We start from the raw sequence: 19,624 nt of genomic DNA, 5'->3' as shown, positions 1-19,624 counted from the left end.
AGACTCAACCACAGGTCCTTTCTTGGGTCTGAAAACACCCACTGATTGAAAACTGTGTCTGACTCAACCACAAGTCTTTTCTTGGGTTTGAAAACACCCATTGATTGAAACGCTGTCAGACTCAACCACAAGTCCTTATAGTTGGGTATGAAAACACCCACTGATTAAAAACTGTGTCTGACTCAACCACAAGTCTTTACTTGGGGTTGAAAACACCCACTGATTGAAAACTGTGTCTGACTCAACCACAGGTCTTTACTTGGGTTTGAAAACACCCACTGATTAAAAACCGTGTCTTACTCAACCACAAGTCTCTACTTGGGTTTGAAAACACCCACTGATTGAAACGCTGCCAGACTCAACCACAGGTCCTTACTTGGGTCTGAAAACACCCACGGATTAAAAACTGTGTCTGACTCAACCACAGGTCTTTTCTAGGGTCTGGAAACACCCACTGATTGAAACGCTGTCAGACTCAACCACAGGTCCTTTCTTGGGTCTGAAAACACCCACTGATTAAAAACTGTGTCTGACTCAACCACAGGTCTTTTCTTAGGTCTGAAAACATCCACTGATTGAAAACTGTGTCTGACTCAACCACAGGTCTTTATACTTGGGTCTGAAGACACCCACTAATTGAAAACTGTGTCTGACTCAACCATAGGTCTTTACTTGGGTCTGAAAACAGCCACTGATTAAAAACCGTGTCTCACTCAACCACAGGTCTTTACTTGGGTTTGAAAACACCCACTGATTAAAAACTGTGTCTCACTCAACCAGAAGTCTTTTCTTGGGTTTGAAAACACCCACTGATTGAAACGCTGTCAGACTCAACCACAGGTCCTTACTTGGGTCTGAAAACACCCACGGATTAAAAACTGTGTCTGAATCAACCACAGGTCTTTTCTTGGGTCTGGAAACACCCACTGATTGAAACGCTGTCATACTTAACCACAGGTCTTTTCTTAGGTCTGAAAACACCCTCTGATTGAAAACTAGCTGTGTTTGACTTAACCACAAATCAACTTTGGACCCATTACACACTGATTCTAAACTACTTATGCCTGACTCAACCAAAGAGTATTTATAATTCATCATTAACATTAGGTTTTTTGTAACTTTAAACAGGTACCTATGGCAATTGAAAATCAAGAATTTTTAAAATATCTATGGTGGCTCCAAAATGTCTTAAAATCGCCTCGACTCAGCATGATGAAATTAGGACATAAGCTATATTTTAGCTTTCCAACTTCATTAGGTAAAGTTGTATGGTATGTTAATCCTTCAACAATCTGTTGGAGGCTTCAAAACGAATGGCTCAAAAAGGTTTGAAACTATTTTGTGTCAATTCGGGGCATTAAAAATAATAAATAGCAAATTTCAATTTTACAAGTCAATTTGGTGAAATTTTGATTTTTTTCTTCAATTGTTGGCTCTTTGATTTCGAAAACTCACCAAAAATCAAAAAATTCCCTCTTACCGCAGAAGTTTTAGCAGGTGAAGTGGTGATGTATTTATATGTCCAGTTCAAAAAATTGTCAACCGCTTGGGATACGTGCCGTGCCTTGTAAGAAGTAAACAATGTACCTACTTATTGTTCATCCAAGATGGCGAAGAAAAAAACAAAGTATTTAATTTGCCCTCGTAACTTGAATGTTGAGCGAATATGCCAGCAAAAATTCAATAATAGCTACACACTGCTGCTGAATGGGATGTACCGGCCACCCTGTAGGTTGTAGCCGAATCGCAGTTCACAGGATACCAACATTTTAAAAACTACCCTTTTAACAATAATTTGGATCACAGACTGAGCTGTGGTTAAAATTGACACGTCAAATACCACACGTGGGATGAAGGAAAACGTTGTATATGATAAATGGTGATCGCTTTTCATTCTTGAATGTTACTCATTTACCCCAAGAGAACATAGTATGATCCGTATATAAGTTGTCTAATCACCACATTGAAGGGTTAAATGTGTTCATTAGCAATAAATTGAAAACATAACCCTGTAGTACCTATATCGTACACGCGTAGGTACGATATATTTCGAAGGGATGCGAGCATATCAACTTGGTGTAGACATATAGCGTATAGATACGTATAGGTTTAGGTACCTACTACCTACATTACGTTACTTTACATTTACATCTACTACAAACACGTATCCGAACACATTTTCTGCAACGCGTGTGTTTGGGACATGTCAATCTTTTCCAAGAAATATCCAATAATCTCGTTGGGTAACTGTTTTAACGTATTCTATGAGCGTATTATTATGCTGCGTCGTTATGGAAAAATAGTTTTCGAAAATTTCAGCCGAATTCAAGTCACATAGGATTAAATAACTTGTCAAATATGTTCTTTCACGAAGAAATCATTTTATATAATGATTCCCCTGCGCTTCATGTAGCGTTTATTGATAAACAATGTTTGTTTTTTTTTCGTCGAACACGCCGAAAGTGGCTTTAAAAAGTGATACTTATGTTAGAAGTTGAAATACATGTACCTATGATTGTCGGTAGGCCTGCATAAGGATTTGCTGCACCCCCTCGCCGATCCCCCGGGATAACTTTTTTCTTAAAGGCGGAGTCCTAAGGAACATTTTTATAGCCCTTGTCCTAAAAAAAAGTGACCTTACTTAAAGAATGGCGGCCATATTGATTGACAGGTCAGCCGAAACCGCAGATTTTGCGTTCCAACATAGGACTTGCATGACATTTTTTAAGCCGCACAAAGGTAGATCGAAAGAGCAGGCAAACATTCATCACCTGCCAAAATTTCAAGTGCTAAAGTGCCTTTTTCGATTTTTGATGAGTTTTTGAAAATCAAATTTAGGCCAAAAATGAGGGAATTAAAAAAATCAAAATTTTACCTAATTGACTTGGAAAGTTGAAATTTGGGATATACTCTATTTTCGATCTGCCAAATCGATTGGAAACGGTTTCAACCCGTTTAGAGCAGTTCTGGAGCCTCCAGTAGATTTTTGAAACTTGAAATACCCACAAAATTTCAACAAATGGAGATGGAAAGCCAAAATTTATACTGCTTTCGAATTTTAACACCCTTTGAAGACGACTTCAGGTGGGTTCAAGCCATTTTGGAGCTTCCAGCAACTTTTTGAAAATTACTGGAGTCTCCAGCAGATTTTTGAAACTTGAAATTTTCACTATACAGTTTATCAAAAAAATAGAGTTAGAAAGCCGAAATTTACTCCGCAAACTAATTTCAATACGATATGAAGTCGACTGCAGAGTGCAGGTGGTTTCAAGTAGGTAGTTTTAGAGCTTCCAGCTACTTTTTGGAAATTTCAATTAAGTATCCAAAAAAAAAAAAGTCATAAAACCAGTTCCATTAATCTTAATCACGCGTGCTCGATATTAGTGCTTGTTATTGACCTTAATGACCGATAAATTGACTACCTAGTACCTACCTATCCGCTATTTTTTTAAAAAAAATCGGTGTACATATTTCAGTTTGAAACATATTTTTGTGCATCGATTTCCGTATTTGAAAATTTAAAAAATTCACCCTTCCGCCTCCATTTGAGCTAGAAAGATGATATTAAGTTGACACTCCATTTTTGGCGTTATTGCGAAGTGGATTGCACTTGCAGGCAGTTTCAATCCACTTTAGAACCCCCTTCGCCTTTTTGGAAACTTCAGTTTTTAAATAAATGCCATAAAATTTGACTTGATCAACTTTAGCACGTATTAATCTACTGTGCAAAGTGAATTTCGGCTTTCCAACTCCATGTGATGAAATTACGTTGAAATTTCAAACTTCAGAAATCTACTGTAAAGATCCAGTAATTCTAAAAAAGTCGCTGGAGACTCCAAAACGACTTGAAATTTATCTGCAGTCGACTTCGTAGCGTATTGAAATTAGTTTGCAGAATGAATTTCGGCTTTCCAACTTCATTTGATGAAATTTTATGGGTATTTCAAGTTTCAAAAATCTACTGGAGGCTCCATGAACTGCTCTAAACGGCTTGAAACAGTTTCTAATTGATTTGGCAGATCGAAAATCTTTCTAGGTCAATTAGGCGAAATTTTGATTTTTCCCCTCATTTTTGGTCATAAATTTGATTTTTAAAATTTCACCAAAATCGAAAAAGGCTTTTCAGCACTTGAAATTTTGACAGGTGATGAATGGTTGCCTGCTCTTTCGATCTACCTCTGTACGGTTTAGAAAATTTCGTGCAAGTCGTATGTTGGAATGCAAAATCTGCGATTTCGGCTGACCTGTCAATCAAAATGGCCGCCATTTTGTAAATAGGGCCACTTTTTTTAGAACAAGGGCTAGAAATATTCCTTAGGACTCCCCCTTTAAGAAAAAATTTGTCCCGAAGGATCGGTGGTGGAAGGGGGTGCAGTAGATCCTTCACACAATAGTGACATTCAAGTAACTGATCTCATTTCCAACTATTCCATTAATACTCCTTTCGTGTGAAGATTATGCAAAACATCACACAACGGTGTTAGGTACTTATATTGTTACACCATCATCAAAAGAAATCGCTGCACTTACTGAACACACTGTACACATATTTTTCGTTTGAATTACAACGAATCAAAGTATAATGAGGTACTACCTACTTTTTTTCCTCTCACTGTACAATACTTTCGTTGAATATATTCGAGTGCTCACAATGAAGGATAAATTGCCGAGTACAAGACGAGTATGACTGACTGACTGAGCGCCTACGTAGGCATTTTTTTTTATTAAATTATTCATCGACTTTATGACGGTTTATTCTTCTCACCGTCGTCGTTGTCGTTGTCGTCGTCGAGGTTGAACTGACTTCATCTTTTGGATATATGTATAAATCCTTCATATCGGAATCTTATTTTAAACGACGACGTCGATTTTTGAATTTCTTTTTTATGTTATCTTCGGAGACACGCTTTTTGAATATGATAAAATATCGTCGGAAACTTCGGCGCTGCAAAAAATCTATTTTGGTAAATGCGAATTTTGACTGTCAACGAAAACACGCGCTAAAAATAACATTTTTCAAGCGCGATATTAAGTGTTTTCTTTACCGATTCAACCCGCCGCCTTACTATAGAGGGAAGAAAAGTGTAAGTGAAAATTCATCAAGCCTCGTGTATATTTTCAACGCTGTTATTATGTATTTCTTTTTTTTACTTTTCTTCTTCGCTCGCGTCGTCGTCGTGTTTACATAAAGATGTTATAGGCGTATCATGCGTGAAAATTTCAACAACAGGGTAGTTTTTTTCCGCAATAATACATACTAATATCGCCAACATTTTGAATATTTTAAGATATCGGTTAAATAATTTAACAATACGGCGTCGTGTAACCGTTAATTACCTCGTATTATGGTAGGTGATATTACACACAATATGGAAATTTTACCGGGTTGAAAAAAATATAAAGGCAGAAGGGTACTCTAGTCACGTAAAGCTATTCGTTTTGTTGGTTCGATGTTAAACGAATTTTGTCGGTTTTATCGTAATAAAACCTTCGGGATATAATTACATCGTCGGTTTTTCTTATATCTACGGTGACATTTTTTCTAACAGGATTTAACGATGATGTATTACTACTCTCGGACTTGTGACAATTTTATTTACCACAACAAGAAAACCCCAACAGGGATAAGCAAGCAGATGAAACCTACCTAGCAATTTATATTTTCTCAAACAGGTGTAATTTTCAGCTTAGGTAAGAACTTGGTTCAGATTTTTCATCAAAGATGATTGAAACTATGGGCGTAGACTTTCTAAATCGATCGCTAGAGACAGTATGGCCGTAACTAGGGCTCTCTCGTGAGATCTGAAGATTTTAGATTTTTCTGAAATTGTTCTTTCATTTTTTATGAGTGTTTGTTACCTACTTTCTGGGTTTGATTTTCAGAGATGAGAAGTTTAAAATATAAATTATTTTTTTTACATTTTCTCCCTCCCCCTCATTTTATATACCTACATCGTTTCCAAAATTCTGTCACGATGGGAGGGAGAGGGTCCTCATTTATGCTGTCTTCAGAGGCTTTCAATACATCCCCCCCCCAATTCAAAACAAGAAAAGATCAGTGCTCCGAGGTCCATTTCAGCTTATAAATTTTCATTTATCGGCCATCTCATCTTACAGTAGAATAGAAAAAAGGAAAAAAAAGACTCTACGAGGAAACTACTTTTAATAATTTAGTAAATCTTCGAAACCGTGCACGTATTCAATTCGCGAAGTATAGAATTCATATGTAGAGGTTTATCGTTTCGAATACATTATTTACTTTGGTTAGATGGAATTTTTCTTTGGGTTATTTGGCGGAAAAGTCGTCATTTATCAGCACGAAACGGTTTTCGGTGCGGTTAATGCTGCAGAATTCCGACGTACAGAGCTGGTTGCTGGTTCTATCGTTCATTGCGTTGTTGGTTGCTGTATGAGAGATAATTTTTAACATACATTAAATACAATTTCACGCTAGAATTGGCGCTTTCATCGTTACTATATACGAGGTGAGCAAATGAAGCCTCAAATGGCAGTATTAACTGCGTGAAATTTAGCTTAAATTTTATATATCAAAGTTCGAGCGCGGTACCACATAGCATTCGGTATGGCGATGGCGGATTCTGAATTCGGCTCGATAAAAGTCGTCTTTTATAATATTTACGTCGAGTCACGTCGTCGTGTCGAGTTGAGATAGAGGGAAAGAGCAGAACTTTCGTGGATCAAGTCAGTTTTCGAAACTTTTCCACGTATTTTAACATTTTTAAGGGTGCTTGTTTAAGAGTAGCTGTAGTGAAATGTATCTGTAAAAGTTAATTAAAAAAAGATCGTTTCAACTTTTATAAAATACATATCTAAGGCTCCGGAGTGACTCGTTGGGGGATAGACATTGAAGTTTTGGTTTTTTTTTTACATGTTTGATTAATACGCTTTTGGTAGAAACAAAGCTAAAAAAGAGTACTGGGGAAAATTTTTTTATTTTTTTTATCCTTCAAAAATTAGCTTATCAATTGAGGAGACTACAATCAGCAGCTCTGAGATTTTTTGAGGGATGAATGTACCTATAAAAATTGCAAAAAAAAAGACGACTCAATCACAAAGTTGAACATTTTGGGACCTTTTTTTTGAAAATACTGATCCCTAAAAGGTACCTAGGTAGATATTCTTATTTTCCCTGAAAAATTCACAACTCCATAGGACCCTTAATTGAAAAAAAATAATCAAAATTGGTGAATGAGTGATCGAAAAGCTAAATTTTGAAATCGAATTTCAAAATTTTAGTAAACTTTATTATTTTAGATAGTCTTGAATTATTATGAAAATCTTGATTTCCGAAAATTAATTTGAGCTACTAACAAGGGAATCTTTTGAGGTCTCACCCTCCGATTGGAACGGAACCGCGATTTTTGGAAAGAGCATGGTCTAAAACCCCCAAAACCAAATTTTCAGCTGCCCAACTACATTTTTCGATTTTTGGTCAAAATTGATTTTTTTGATGATTTATGCTCATTTTTTAAAAAAAGTACGTAGGTTCTTGATCAGTAAAAATGATCAATTTCAAGTCCTAAAAACTGATATTAATTCCCCAAATCCAAATTTCACCATTTCCAGCCATTCTAGAGCCTCCAGCGCGATTTTTCAATTTCTCCAGAATTTTGAATATGCTCCAGAAGGCGTGAATATGAAGTTGGGCAGCTAAAAATCGAGTTGTGTGTTATACTCGACCTGTTTAACGAGTTTATCCACATTTGAGCCGATTTTGGAAGTGACACCTCAAGAGTGGTTTTTTGACCAGCTTTTTTCGTAATTAAAATATCCAAAAATAAATACTTACTCGATTTTGAGCTGCCCAACTTCATATTCACGCCTTCTAGAGCATATTCAAAATTCTGGAAAAATCGAGCTGGGAGGCTCCAGAATGGCTAGAAATGGTGAAATTTGGATTTGGGGAATTAATAGGTACAGGTACAATGTACATAGTTAGATTCTTCAACAATTTCATAATTGAAAATTTGTGTGCAATCGCCTATCGGTCAAGTGAGTCACTGATATTACTGGAGAAATATACAATTCCGAAATCGATTTCTGAAAAATTGAATGTGATTTAAATAGGTCACTAACAAGCATCAATCGCGTTTATTCGAGCTAAATTTCATTTGAACCCTTTTTTATGGAATTTGCAAGTCCAGAATTTTTAAAATATTGCTGGAGGGCTCAGATCAGCTTGAAACCATCTCCAATTGACTCAGCATATTAGCTAGTTAAGGTGCAAAGTGAATTTTAGTTTTCCATTAACTTCATTGCGAATACAATTTTATGGAAGAAAATTCTAATTACAATTTTAATGCAAAATGAAAAAGTTAATCACTTTTTAGGATTTTTAAAGGACGACGTTGAGAAATAAATTTTGTTGGGAATCAAATCAATTTAAAAAATAAAAAAAATAAACCTATAAGGTGCCTAATATGATTGTATGTATTGAAGAAGAAAAATAATTCTGCTGATTTGTTTTCTTCATCATGGCAAAGAAGTAAAACTGAAAGTGAAGGTACCTTTTAGGTTTCTTTTTTTTCTTTTTTAAATTGATTTGATTCCCAACAACATTTATTTCTCAACGTCCTTTAAAAATCCTAAAAAATGATCAAGTTTTTCATTTCGCATTGAAAATTTTTCACACTTTGAAACAAAGTTGGTTCGCGAAAAAGGCTTAGTTGTAATTCAGATGCCTCCGATTAGCAAAAAAAAGCAGGTAAACCACATTTCTTGTGATTAAAAACCAGTTTCTACGAAGCTCATCGTTCAATCTGTTCATTTTACAGAACGTTTTGGCCAAATTTTTATTTCTAAAGGTGCTACGTACTTTCGAATTGCTGCAGCCCTTACAAAAATAAATCAGGCAAAAAATTTTCTACAATTAATAATTTTTCGTCATCTCAGAATAGTTCCATTCACTACTCAGCCAAAATTGAAAGAATACCTTTGATTGTGCTTTCATGTATGCATAGTTGCCTACAATGAACAGACAAGGAAGCTCCCACACTTCAATAATGAAAACTTAAACAAGAAATACGTACCAAAATGGAATTACCAACGCACCCAGTCCATTCAATAGGTATTTAATTTTGTTTTAAATTTAATTACATATGTATAAGTAGGTAGGTATGCACAAAAATACAAATTCATACATACATAATAATGACAAAAGATTTTTAAAAAGACGAATAAAAATAATTCACATGCATAATATTATTGTTTGTATTCAAGTAGCGAGTTCAGCAGGCGTTTGAAAAAAGTGCAATAGTTAGCTGATCAAGGTCTGTTCAGAACGATTTAATGAGCATTTCCTATTGAATTCACTATTGAAGTACTTTGTAATAATAGAGCATATACAAAAAAATCTATTATAGAAACATCATAATAGGTAGGAAGGATGGTAGGTCTAGGTATATGTAATTTGTGGTTCTAACTTTATTAAAAAACTTTCCTCTGCGTTTTCACAGCTGGTGCTACCTTGAATTGTTGTTTAGAATTGATCGAAGCCGTTGCATTTTTTTCGTACAAACCGTCAAAATCGTCTTTCACCGAATACGAATTACTTCGTGAACTATTTTTGATCGATGTGGAGAAATTTCTACGCGACTCGTTTCTATTTTGAAAGGATGTTTTTACAGTGTTGTTTTCATCGGAAGACGACATTCGTGAATTTTTCACATTCGAATTGTTTTTCTCTTTGATGGATATTTTCTGAGTGATGGACAACATTTTATCGTTAGGTGAGTTTGAATTTTTATTCTTTTTCGAGAAATTTTTATAATTCGAGTTGAATTCATTTTGAGTGGAAATCATGTGAGAATTTCTTTTAATCTTGAACGTTGATTCGTTTCGGTTGGATTTTTTCACTTTGGCAAATTTAGCCCGATCGCCGGATCTTGTTTTGTTACCATTGAGGTCATCTTCGGACGAGTAGTTAAACTCGGCCATTTTGGTCGAATGTTCTCTTAGTTTTCGAAACTGGCTAACTAAACGTTTTCTTGGTTTGATTCCTAGTTTTTTATAAGGTACTGTGTGAATTTTAGGTATTAGTGTTTTCCTGAAATTTGTCATTTCTTTCTGCTTGATGGTCTCTTTTTCTTTTTCCTGTTCCTGCTGGCGTTGATTGAATTCTCTCATGAACTCTTCCCATTTCTGGCGACGAAGATCGGTTTCAAATTTCATAGGCTCTGGTACGGTGATTTTTTTCTCCATCGATGATAATTTGAAAGGTTTTTTCTTCAGGATAAGCGGCGGCCTGGCCCATCGTTTGATTTCGTATGTTTTATCGATCTTATTTTTGCGTTTCTCCTTTCGTTCTAAGAGGGCTTGTACTCGATCCATGAAACTGAAAGGAGCAATCACTGTCTTTTTCATACCCTCTTTTGATTTTTTATCATCTGTCGAAGGAGTGCTTTGCTTTTTACGAGGAACAGGGCGATCTTTAGCTTCTTGGTTGAAATCAGTTTGCGATTCAACTTCTTTAGTCGTTTGCTCAACCTGCGTGCCTTGATTCGTTTTTCTTCTCGTATGAACACGACCTACGATATTATTTTCGGGTTTTTTCGGTTCGAGTATCGATGGACGAGCCAACTTGAGCGTACCATTCTTCGAATTCGTCGCTGCAGTGGACGACTTCGATGGCGTTTTTTGAGGATTTTTCGAAGTATTTCTCGACTTTGAGTTGGAGGTGGAGGATCTACCATTGGTCATTTTTGGAGCTAGCGTTTTCTTTGGCGTTGGTATGTCGAATAGTTTAAACGAAGGTGTATTTTCATCGAAACTGAATTTTTCCGAATGACGCCTTTTGTATTGAGGATTTTCGTTGGTTTTGTTTTCGACAGCGAAACAAGGTTCGGAAACCCATCTTCGTAGCGTTATTTTACCAGTTTGATCGTTGGCACGAGTCGTTACTAAGCACAGACGTCTATTTTCGAAAACCAACTGCAGATTTTCTTTGTATCGCGACCCCAATGCTTTCACCATTGGTTTGATACGTTTGCTAGGTGGAGATGCGATGACACTGTAGCAACTCGTTGGTTTCAGCGCCAAATTTTCAGCTCGTTTGGATACTTGAATCGAAGATTTAATGAATTTCGAAGGTACTTTGAGACGACTGGAATTGACTTTATGGTGTAATTCCGCCGATGGAAAGTATCCCGAGGATTTGACATATTGAAATGCTTTGGGTTTTATTTGCGGTAGGTTTGGTAGTGGAGGTAACGAAGGTATGTATTTGAAGTATTTTATTTCACTGCTCGAGCTATCCGATGAATTTGAGTCTGACGAAGGCTGAGGCGGTAAAGATTCCGTGAATTCTGATCTGATTGCTCCAAATTGTGTGAGGATACCTGAACAAAACTACAATATCAGTAAGTGTATTACATTTAAGTTATTAGGTAGTTTAATTGAGAATGGTTTTATGATATTTATCGTTCTTTGTGTATGTATTATAATTTCGTCGTGGTTCCTTATCCTTTACAGGACCTATATTTATTGGTAGAGTTTTTATCAAAGCAAAGAAAGAATATTGTACTTCAACGTCATTACAAACGATAAAACCATAAATAGGTAAAAGGCCCAAAAATGAAAAAAAAAATTAGAAACATTTTTTGCTTAAAATTTGCAATTTCTGCGATAAAACTCTTCTAAATAACTCTCTTTTCAAGAAAAAATCTCCCCTGGGTCTTCACAAGCAGTGTTGGTTCCCCTGAACAGAGCCTTCTCAAAATCGAAAAAAAATCATTAAAGCAGTTAAACGGAAAAAGAGTCACTGGACAGTTTTTTTGAATTCTGGATTTCAATTTCTGAATTCCTATTGCAAAAAATTGTGTTCTTAAAAATTCCGAAAACAGGTACAGTCTCTTTTGAAATATGTACAAGCCATGAAAGATTTGGCAACGTATTGCGAGACCCTGTCAAAATTTCAAGTGCTAAAGTGCCCTTTTCGATCTTTGGTTGAATTTTTGAAAATCAAATTTAGGCCAAAAATGAGAGGAAAAATCGAAATCTCACCAAATTGACCTAGAAAGCTGAAATTTGGGATATACCCCATTTTCGACCTGCCAAATCGTTTGGAAACTGTTTAAGCCCGTTTAGAGTAGTTCTGGAGCCTTCGGTAGATTTTTGAAATTTGAAATTCCCACAAAATTTCATCAAATGGAGCTAGAAAGACGAAATTAATTCTGCAAACTATTTTCAATACGCTACGAAGTCGACTTCAGGTGGATTTCAAGTCGTTTTGGAGTCTCTAGCGACTTTTTGAAAATTACTGGAGCCTCCAATAGATTTCTGAAACTCGAAATTTTAACAAAATTTCATCAATGGAGATGAAAAACTGAAATTTACTCTGCACTCCAATTTTATCATTCTCTGAAGACGACTTCAGGTGGGTTAAAGTCATTTTGAAGCTTCTAGTGACTTTTTGAAAATTCCTGGAGTCTTCAGCAGATTTTTGAAACTTGAAATTTCCACAAAATTTTGAAATAGCCAAGCCTTTCATTGTGACACATTCCATTTGATTTAGGTACCGATAAATTTTCGAGATCTGCAGTTGACTAAGGACTTTCTTGAGCTGTTTTGGAGGTTTTAATGGATATTTGAATTGTAATTTGGACCAACAAAAACAGAATTTGAAAATTTGTACATACATCGTGGTTTTTTTTCATTTCTTAATTTTAGACTTAGATAAAATAGGAAGCTTTTATAATAATCGAGGTGAAACAAATCACTATAGAAAGCATCATATAAAATTGTCTAAAATCATATCCAGGCTACGACACGGTTGAATTTTTAAATCGAAAAATTCACTATTATCGAACCAAAAAATAAATACCTAATACAATTGGTAAAAAGTAATCACAACTCACCGTTCGTACACATATTATTCGTAATTTGACGCTGGGTGACCATTTCCACAGAACCATTCTGAATCGCGCAATCTACCAATACCATTTTCTCACAAATCGCGAATTATAATCACTTCGTCGATCGAATACTCGCGGAATTTATAACAATGTTGATAAGCGAAATAAAGAGCGGTTATAATAACGAGGGCGACATCACTTCGAAACCTTTCTTACCAATTGAATTAAAACAAGGATACATTAGGTAGGTAGGTAAATGTAAATTACATCATAATTATAAATTTATGATTTGATTAATGGATATAATGGAAGAATACCGTAGAAAAATCTCGTTTAATGTTATACAATGTGATTGTGATGGTTGAATAAAATTTTTATAGTGTTTATCGAAGGATAAACGTATAGCTCGTCTTTCTTTATTACGTATAAAACCTCATATAAATATGTAGGTACTATGAAGTATATAGAGGAGAAAAAGTACTCGATTATTTCTGATTTTTCAGCATGATGGTTGAGAAAAAGGTTGATTCTTATTCTTAGGTAAGTGAAGGTTAACCCTGGAAAAAGGTTCAAGTGCCAATCCTGGTCAGATTTGGAAATCACGTTGACCCTGTCTTTATTTTCCACTTGGAAAGATGGGGAGGGGGTGATGAGAAGACATGTACAGAACTCGTTTGATAAAAGGCTCACGCAGATACCACCTTGAATTTTTAAACAAATTTTATGGTCTTTTTTCGTGTTTTTTTTTTCAATTTCTTTCATACTTACAAAAAAGTATACCTACGGCATGAAACATGTAAATTTTGAGGTAAATTTTTATTTAGACTTCAGTTAATTATTGTGAGTAATTTTCAAATCTAAAGAAGACAGGAGCATTTCATAAGATTTGGTCAATTTCATACTGGACTTCGACAACTAATTATTCCCTCATTACAGCTTTACAAAAAAAAAATTATAGGAAGAAATGAATCATTTAACATTTTTTTTCAACATATACCTACAAAATTTTATAATCTGTTATGTGTAGATATATTTTTTATAAGCACTTAAAACGGTTTTGAGTAGACAGATGACAATTATAGTGAAATTTACATGACCTAGTTCTTTACAATTGTGTGCTCGTATAAAGCAGGGCTGAACGTAGTGGCTTTTTTTCTCTTCTCTATAGAACATCTTCATGTTGTCATGGGGGTTATGTATGTACAAGGTAGACTAGAGAGGTAGGTGTACCGAATACGTGGGCGAATTTTTCTCATACAGTTATCATATAACGGTTATATTCTTCGTCGAGTAATTCGTACACGTATACTCGAAATGTAGGTACTTGAAAAGTTAATAGAATTTGCGTGATACGGATCCGGTTCGTTTTACCGCATCGCACACGAAAGAAAATAAATTAATACTTTTTATAAATAAAAAATGTCACACGTTGAATAAATTTTGCAACGAGTATTAGGTAGGTAATAATTACATATTATAGGTAGACTTTATTCGAGTATGTACTCTCAAATACGAAAAGACAGAATCGTGAATTAGGCCGCGAGGTGAATTTCAAATCATGTTTATTTTGGCCATACGCAAAATGCCCCGGTTCTTTATATTTTAAAAGAATAAAAAAAATAAATAAATTCAAATATCTCGCGATGACATTTCTTTCATTAAAAATATCCTGCGGATTACACTGACGATGAGTGGAAAAAACTTCCAAGGTTTGGAAAAAAATTTACATAAGCTGGCGAGAGCTCTTCTCCGCAGTCAAGCAAACGGAATTAGTGCGAATTACATTTTACAAGGAAAGGATTTCTATTACTACACGAAAAGTGATTCAAGCTATGGTTGTTCAACTTGTGAACTCATTTAGTGTATATATCGAGAGTGGTGCGAGAGTTGATTCGTTATACTCGTATCAAAGCGTAGAGCGTAGAATTTCGCTTTGGATATGTGAGAAATAGAAAATTGAAAACATTCGAAAGAGTATAAGGGGTCTTGTATAGTATGTGATAGCACGTGCGTTCTAGATACAATTTATTAAGTAATTGTTTTAAAAAACAAGGACGATACGAAATCGACGCGAAGGAAAAAAAAAGTTGCTATATTAGAAAAATTCCATCACAACGAACAATGTAGCAAAGTACAGTATCGAGTATTTTTCCTTTTCCGATGTACGAATAAGTAGGTATCAATTGAACGAGAATAAGATTGACAGCGAGTGTATATAGAAAGGTAATATGTACATTGCAAGTGTATAGTATACCATAGGTACCTATAGCTCCCAAATTACATAAAAGAGAGAGATAGAGAGACTACGTTGAAAGCACACAGTCGGTAATCCTTGACGTAGTAGTTTCGATTGTATTATTCAAAACTCGCTTAATGTAAAATTAACTCAATTTGTATTCCTCCGCAACCCTTTTCTGCTTTGTTCATTGTGAACGTGGTTTAAAATATTCGAAAATTTCTTCGCGCTCTGTGTGATTTAGTTTACGTTTTCGAATTTCGAAGGTCGTCTTGTATTTATTAACCGCATTTGCTGCTACCGGATTTCGTATTCGTTTAACCGATAAATTGATCTTCTTAACGTTATTTGGAAAATCTGCCTAGTCAATATTTGATCAATCATTTACCTACTCTACGAATAATTGATAATTACCTTGGGCACGCTTGTAAGCGCATATTGTCAAAAATTGAATCATCATCATTGATGTTTTGTAATCAGGGATTGACCTTTCTTTTAAAATGAGAATTTTGGGAAGTACTTTTTGGGACGACCTTACCGAGAGGCAGAGCGATCGGGAATCAAAAAGGGCCCAGATCGTATAATAGTACCGACCTACATGAATATTAGAGACCCTTTAAACAATTTTTTTGGTAATTTCATTTCCTCTAAAAAGAAAAAAAAAAGAAAATGTTTTACTGCACCTTATTTCAAAAATTTAGACTAGGTACCTGTTCGATTAATAATTTATTATTTGCCACGAGGTTTTCATTTCTGAAGCTCCACACGATATCGAGGTCCGAGGCAAATAGTCTTCTTTTCCCAATTTCTCTGTCAGCTCAAATGAAAATATTTCATTGGCAAAAAATGTTTGATCACATTTCTTTAAAAATATCTTTCAATTCGTGATTTAATCACGAATTGAAAGCTAAAATTCGGATAATATTTCGTTCATTTTTGATCGCTCGAATCTCACAAAAATGCCAAAATTTTGTGTAGGTAAATTTAAACTGACCTTAATTTTTTGAAGAATATGCCTAAAAAAATAATGTATAAAAATTTCGGCTTTTTTTTGGAAAAATTAGAAAATTGAGTAGCTTAGGTACTTGTACAATCTGTTGTGGAGATTTCATTAGGTAGGTAAGTATGAGCTTAAGCCCTCAGCAATCGATTCGGAAAATCAAAAATAAGAAGTCCATGAATTTAATGAATTTGGTACCTACATAGATCGAATCAATTTTGTCAACATTTTTTCAGCCATTTTGCATTTCTGAACTCACTCTTCTTCAAACATCATTGACATAAAAATATATAGGTAACTTTTACACTTTTTGCTAAATTCTGGGAATTTTTTCGCGAAACGGGACAAACTTTGATGTTGATTTGATGTGAAAACTCTCAAGACAAAAAAAAAACAGATTTTTTGAAATATCGTTTCCCAGTTTTATTTTGAATAATTTTTTAATTAAGGCAGAAATTTGAAAAAACATCCAAAATTACCCTTCATGACCAACTTCCAAGTGCTGATTCCCTTTTTTTGATTTTTGAAAATTCAAATCTGCTCCATTTAATATGAGATAATCGAAATTTTTTCAATTTTCGGTGAAAATCCTGAAACAAATTTATTTATTTATTTATTTTATTGGGTGCCATATACAGCTACTATGGCTAGGGACACCTCATCATTACATTTGGCACAGTTATCTACATAACAAATTACAAATTATAGATATTACAAAGTAAGAAAATTTATAAAATAAGCATATAATTATTAAATTATAGTTTTTGTCTTAATCCTGTGATATTTATAAAGTTCAGTACATTATTTATTGCGACTGGATCATCTGATAGGATAGTATTTATTTGATTGGAATTTAGAAAGAGGGAGCGAGCATGTTGGAAAATGGGACAGTGTATGAGTATGTGGGGAACATTTAGAGGAACATTGCAAGTGGAACACATAGGAGGAGGTTGTTTTAGGAATAAGTATTGATGGGTGAGTAAAGAGTGTCCAGTTCGAAGGCGAGTTAGTATTACTTCTGAACGACGGTTGGGTTGTTCAGATGTTTTCCAGAATGATGCAGAATTTTTAATACTTTTCAATTTATTTGTGTTAGGAATTTGGGACCAGTAGGAGTGGAACTCATCAAACATGATCTTTTTTGCATGTAATTTTAAGTCAGAAAGGGGAACTGGTATGTTTGCTATAGGTAGATTTTTGAAAGCCTGTTTAGCAGTTTTGTCAGTAATTTCGTTACCTTCTATTTGAGAGTGTGAAGGGATCCAACATAACACTAAATTTTGAAGCTGAGGGGTGGACTGAAGAAAATTTACAATTTCTTGAGAGATGGGATGAGAGTTCTTTGATTTATAATTTTTTATAGATAGGATTGCAGAGAGTGAGTCAGAGAAGATGACAGTTTCGTTTTGTAAGAAGTCTGTAGTGTATAAAATAGCATATTTTATCGCATACAATTCAGCAGTTAGAATAGTGCATTGAGAAGGTAGAGCAATAGGAGTGGTAAAGTCCTTTTGAGTGAAAGCACAACCTACAAATTGATTTGATTTTGAACCATCTGTGTATATTTGATTAAATTTTTCATATTTGTTTAAAAGACAGAGAAAATGTTTTTTGAAAATTATTGGATTTGTTTGTTTTTTATTAAATTCTGTTAGGGAGAGGTCAATGGTAGGATTGTAATTTTGCCAGGGTGGTAGTAGGTTAATTGGGAAATGTAGGATATTGATATTGTTAGAGTCAATATCATTAAGAAAATTACCAAAATTTGTAGGGGTAGATTGCATATTAGTGGAGTATTGTAAGTTAATGTTAAAGTTTGAGTTGGCTTTGATGTTTAGGAAGGATAGAGCAGAGATATAATGTCTACGAATGTTTAAAGGACATTCAAAAGCATCAGTTAAAAGACTGGGAGTGGGAGTAGATCTAAAAGCACCTGTAGCTATTCTCACGCTTGTATTTTGAATTGTGTTCAGTTTATCAAGGGTGGAGGAAGGGGCGTGTAAGAAAATGGGACATCCATAATCAAGTATAGGTCTAATGATTGCGCAATATAGTTTTAGTAATGTATGACGGTCAGAGCCAAAATGAGTGTGAGAGAGTTTTTTAAGTAAGTTGATTTTATTGAAGCACTTTTTTCTAATTTCATCGATATGAGTTCGCCATGTGAGATTGTTATCAAAAGTAAGGCCTAGATATTTAACTGAGGATGAGGTAGGGATAGTAGTATGGTTTAGTTGTATTTTCAGATCTCTAGAGCATTTGTAACGTTTGCAGATATGCATAGCTGTAGATTTAGTTTGAGAAAAACTGAGACCATTCTTTTGTGACCAAGTATGTAGATTATTTGTAGCTTGTTGTAACAAATGTTCTCCTAGTTGAATATCTTGACATGTTAGAAATATCTTGAGATCATCTGCAAATAATGCTTTTTTTATAGGGGAAGGGATGATATCAGTGAGATCATTGATACCAATTAAAAAGAAAGTGGGACTAATTACAGTGCCTTGAGGTACACCGTTTTCTAGTATATGTTCATTGGATAATACATCTGAAATTTTTACTCTAAAACGCCTATCCTTTAGGAAGTTGATAACAAAATGTAGCATATTGCCTTGAATGTTCCAAGAGTGTAGTGTTTTAATTATTTTATATCTCCAGATAGTATCAAATGCTTTGTTAATATCAAAGAAGATAGCAAGAAGGTGGTTTTTGTTTTTAACTGCTTTATTTATTTCCGAGTTTAGGTATGTTAACTGATGAAGTGTGGACCTGGAAGGGCGGAAGCCGCATTGGAAAGGCGATAGCTTGTTATTTGATTCGAGTAACCAGAGTAGTCGTTTGTTGATCATTTTTTCAAAAATTTTGCAAAGATTTGAGGTTAATGATATTGGCCGATAGTTAGTGATGTTTAGCGGATTTTTGTTAGGTTTTAGGAAGGGTAAGATAATAGCTGAGTTCCAGCTTTTTGGAAATTTGTGTGAGGTCCAAATGAGATTGAAAATTTCTAAAAGTATTAAGAGGACATTGTTGGGAGCATTTTGGATAAATTGAATATGCATGAGATCTGCACCAGGGGCGGATTTTTTGGCGTTGGAAAGTGCTAATGTAAGTTCGTCAAAAGAAAAGATTGAGTTGTAAGGTTCTAGAGAGGCTTCTTCTATATGAAGATTGATTTCATTATTTTGTTTGAAGTTGAGAAAGTCTTGAGTTAAATTTGTATCACTGGAGGTATCAGCAAATTCTTTTGCAAATGCTTCGGCAATAGCTGAAGGGTCATAGTTGAGAGAATTGTTTAATTCAATAAATTTCGGAGTTTGGTTGAAATTTTTAAAGCCAAGTTTTTTAATAGAAGTCCACAGTTTAGTAATAGGTGTTTTATGATTAATGTTAGCAATGAAGTTTTTCCATGATGTTTTTTTAGCTTGTTTTATGGTATATTGTGCTTTAGCTTTTAGTTTCCTGTAGTTAATTAGATTATCTATGGAGGGGTAGTTTTTAAGTTGTTTGAGTGCTTTT

General features: G+C 34.7%; 2 protein-coding genes across 2 annotated transcripts in view; both read right to left on the bottom strand.

The window, feature by feature from the left end:
• Positions 1-19,624, bottom strand: part of LOC135836550 (uncharacterized) — a 77,854-nt gene that overhangs the window by 17,785 nt on the left and 40,445 nt on the right. The window lies entirely within an intron of this gene.
• On the bottom strand, positions 9,077-13,091 carry LOC135836549 (probable serine/threonine-protein kinase tsuA). The gene is made up of 2 exons (XM_065351443.1): positions 12,876-13,091; positions 9,077-11,357 (listed from the first exon to the last, which is right to left on the bottom strand). The coding sequence occupies exons 1-2, from the start codon at positions 12,958-12,960 to the stop codon at positions 9,448-9,450; spliced, it is 1,995 nt and encodes a 664-aa protein (XP_065207515.1). The 5' UTR covers positions 12,961-13,091; the 3' UTR covers positions 9,077-9,447.

Source organism: Planococcus citri, chromosome 2, assembly GCF_950023065.1.
Source record: "Planococcus citri chromosome 2, ihPlaCitr1.1, whole genome shotgun sequence".
NCBI classification, from domain to species: domain Eukaryota; kingdom Metazoa; phylum Arthropoda; class Insecta; order Hemiptera; family Pseudococcidae; genus Planococcus; species Planococcus citri.
Note: the sequence above shows the minus strand (reverse complement) of the source record. Positions and strands in the feature narration are given on the sequence as shown.

Bases quoted from the DNA above. Each gene is read 5' to 3' on its own strand.
- LOC135836549 (XM_065351443.1), bottom strand. From the start codon at position 12,960: ATGGTATTGGTAGATTGCGCGATTCAGAATGGTTCTGTGGAAATGGTC. The intron at 11,358-12,875 runs GTGAGTTGTGAT...AGTTTTGTTCAG, and splicing joins GAATAATATGTGTACGAACG to GTATCCTCACACAATTTGGA.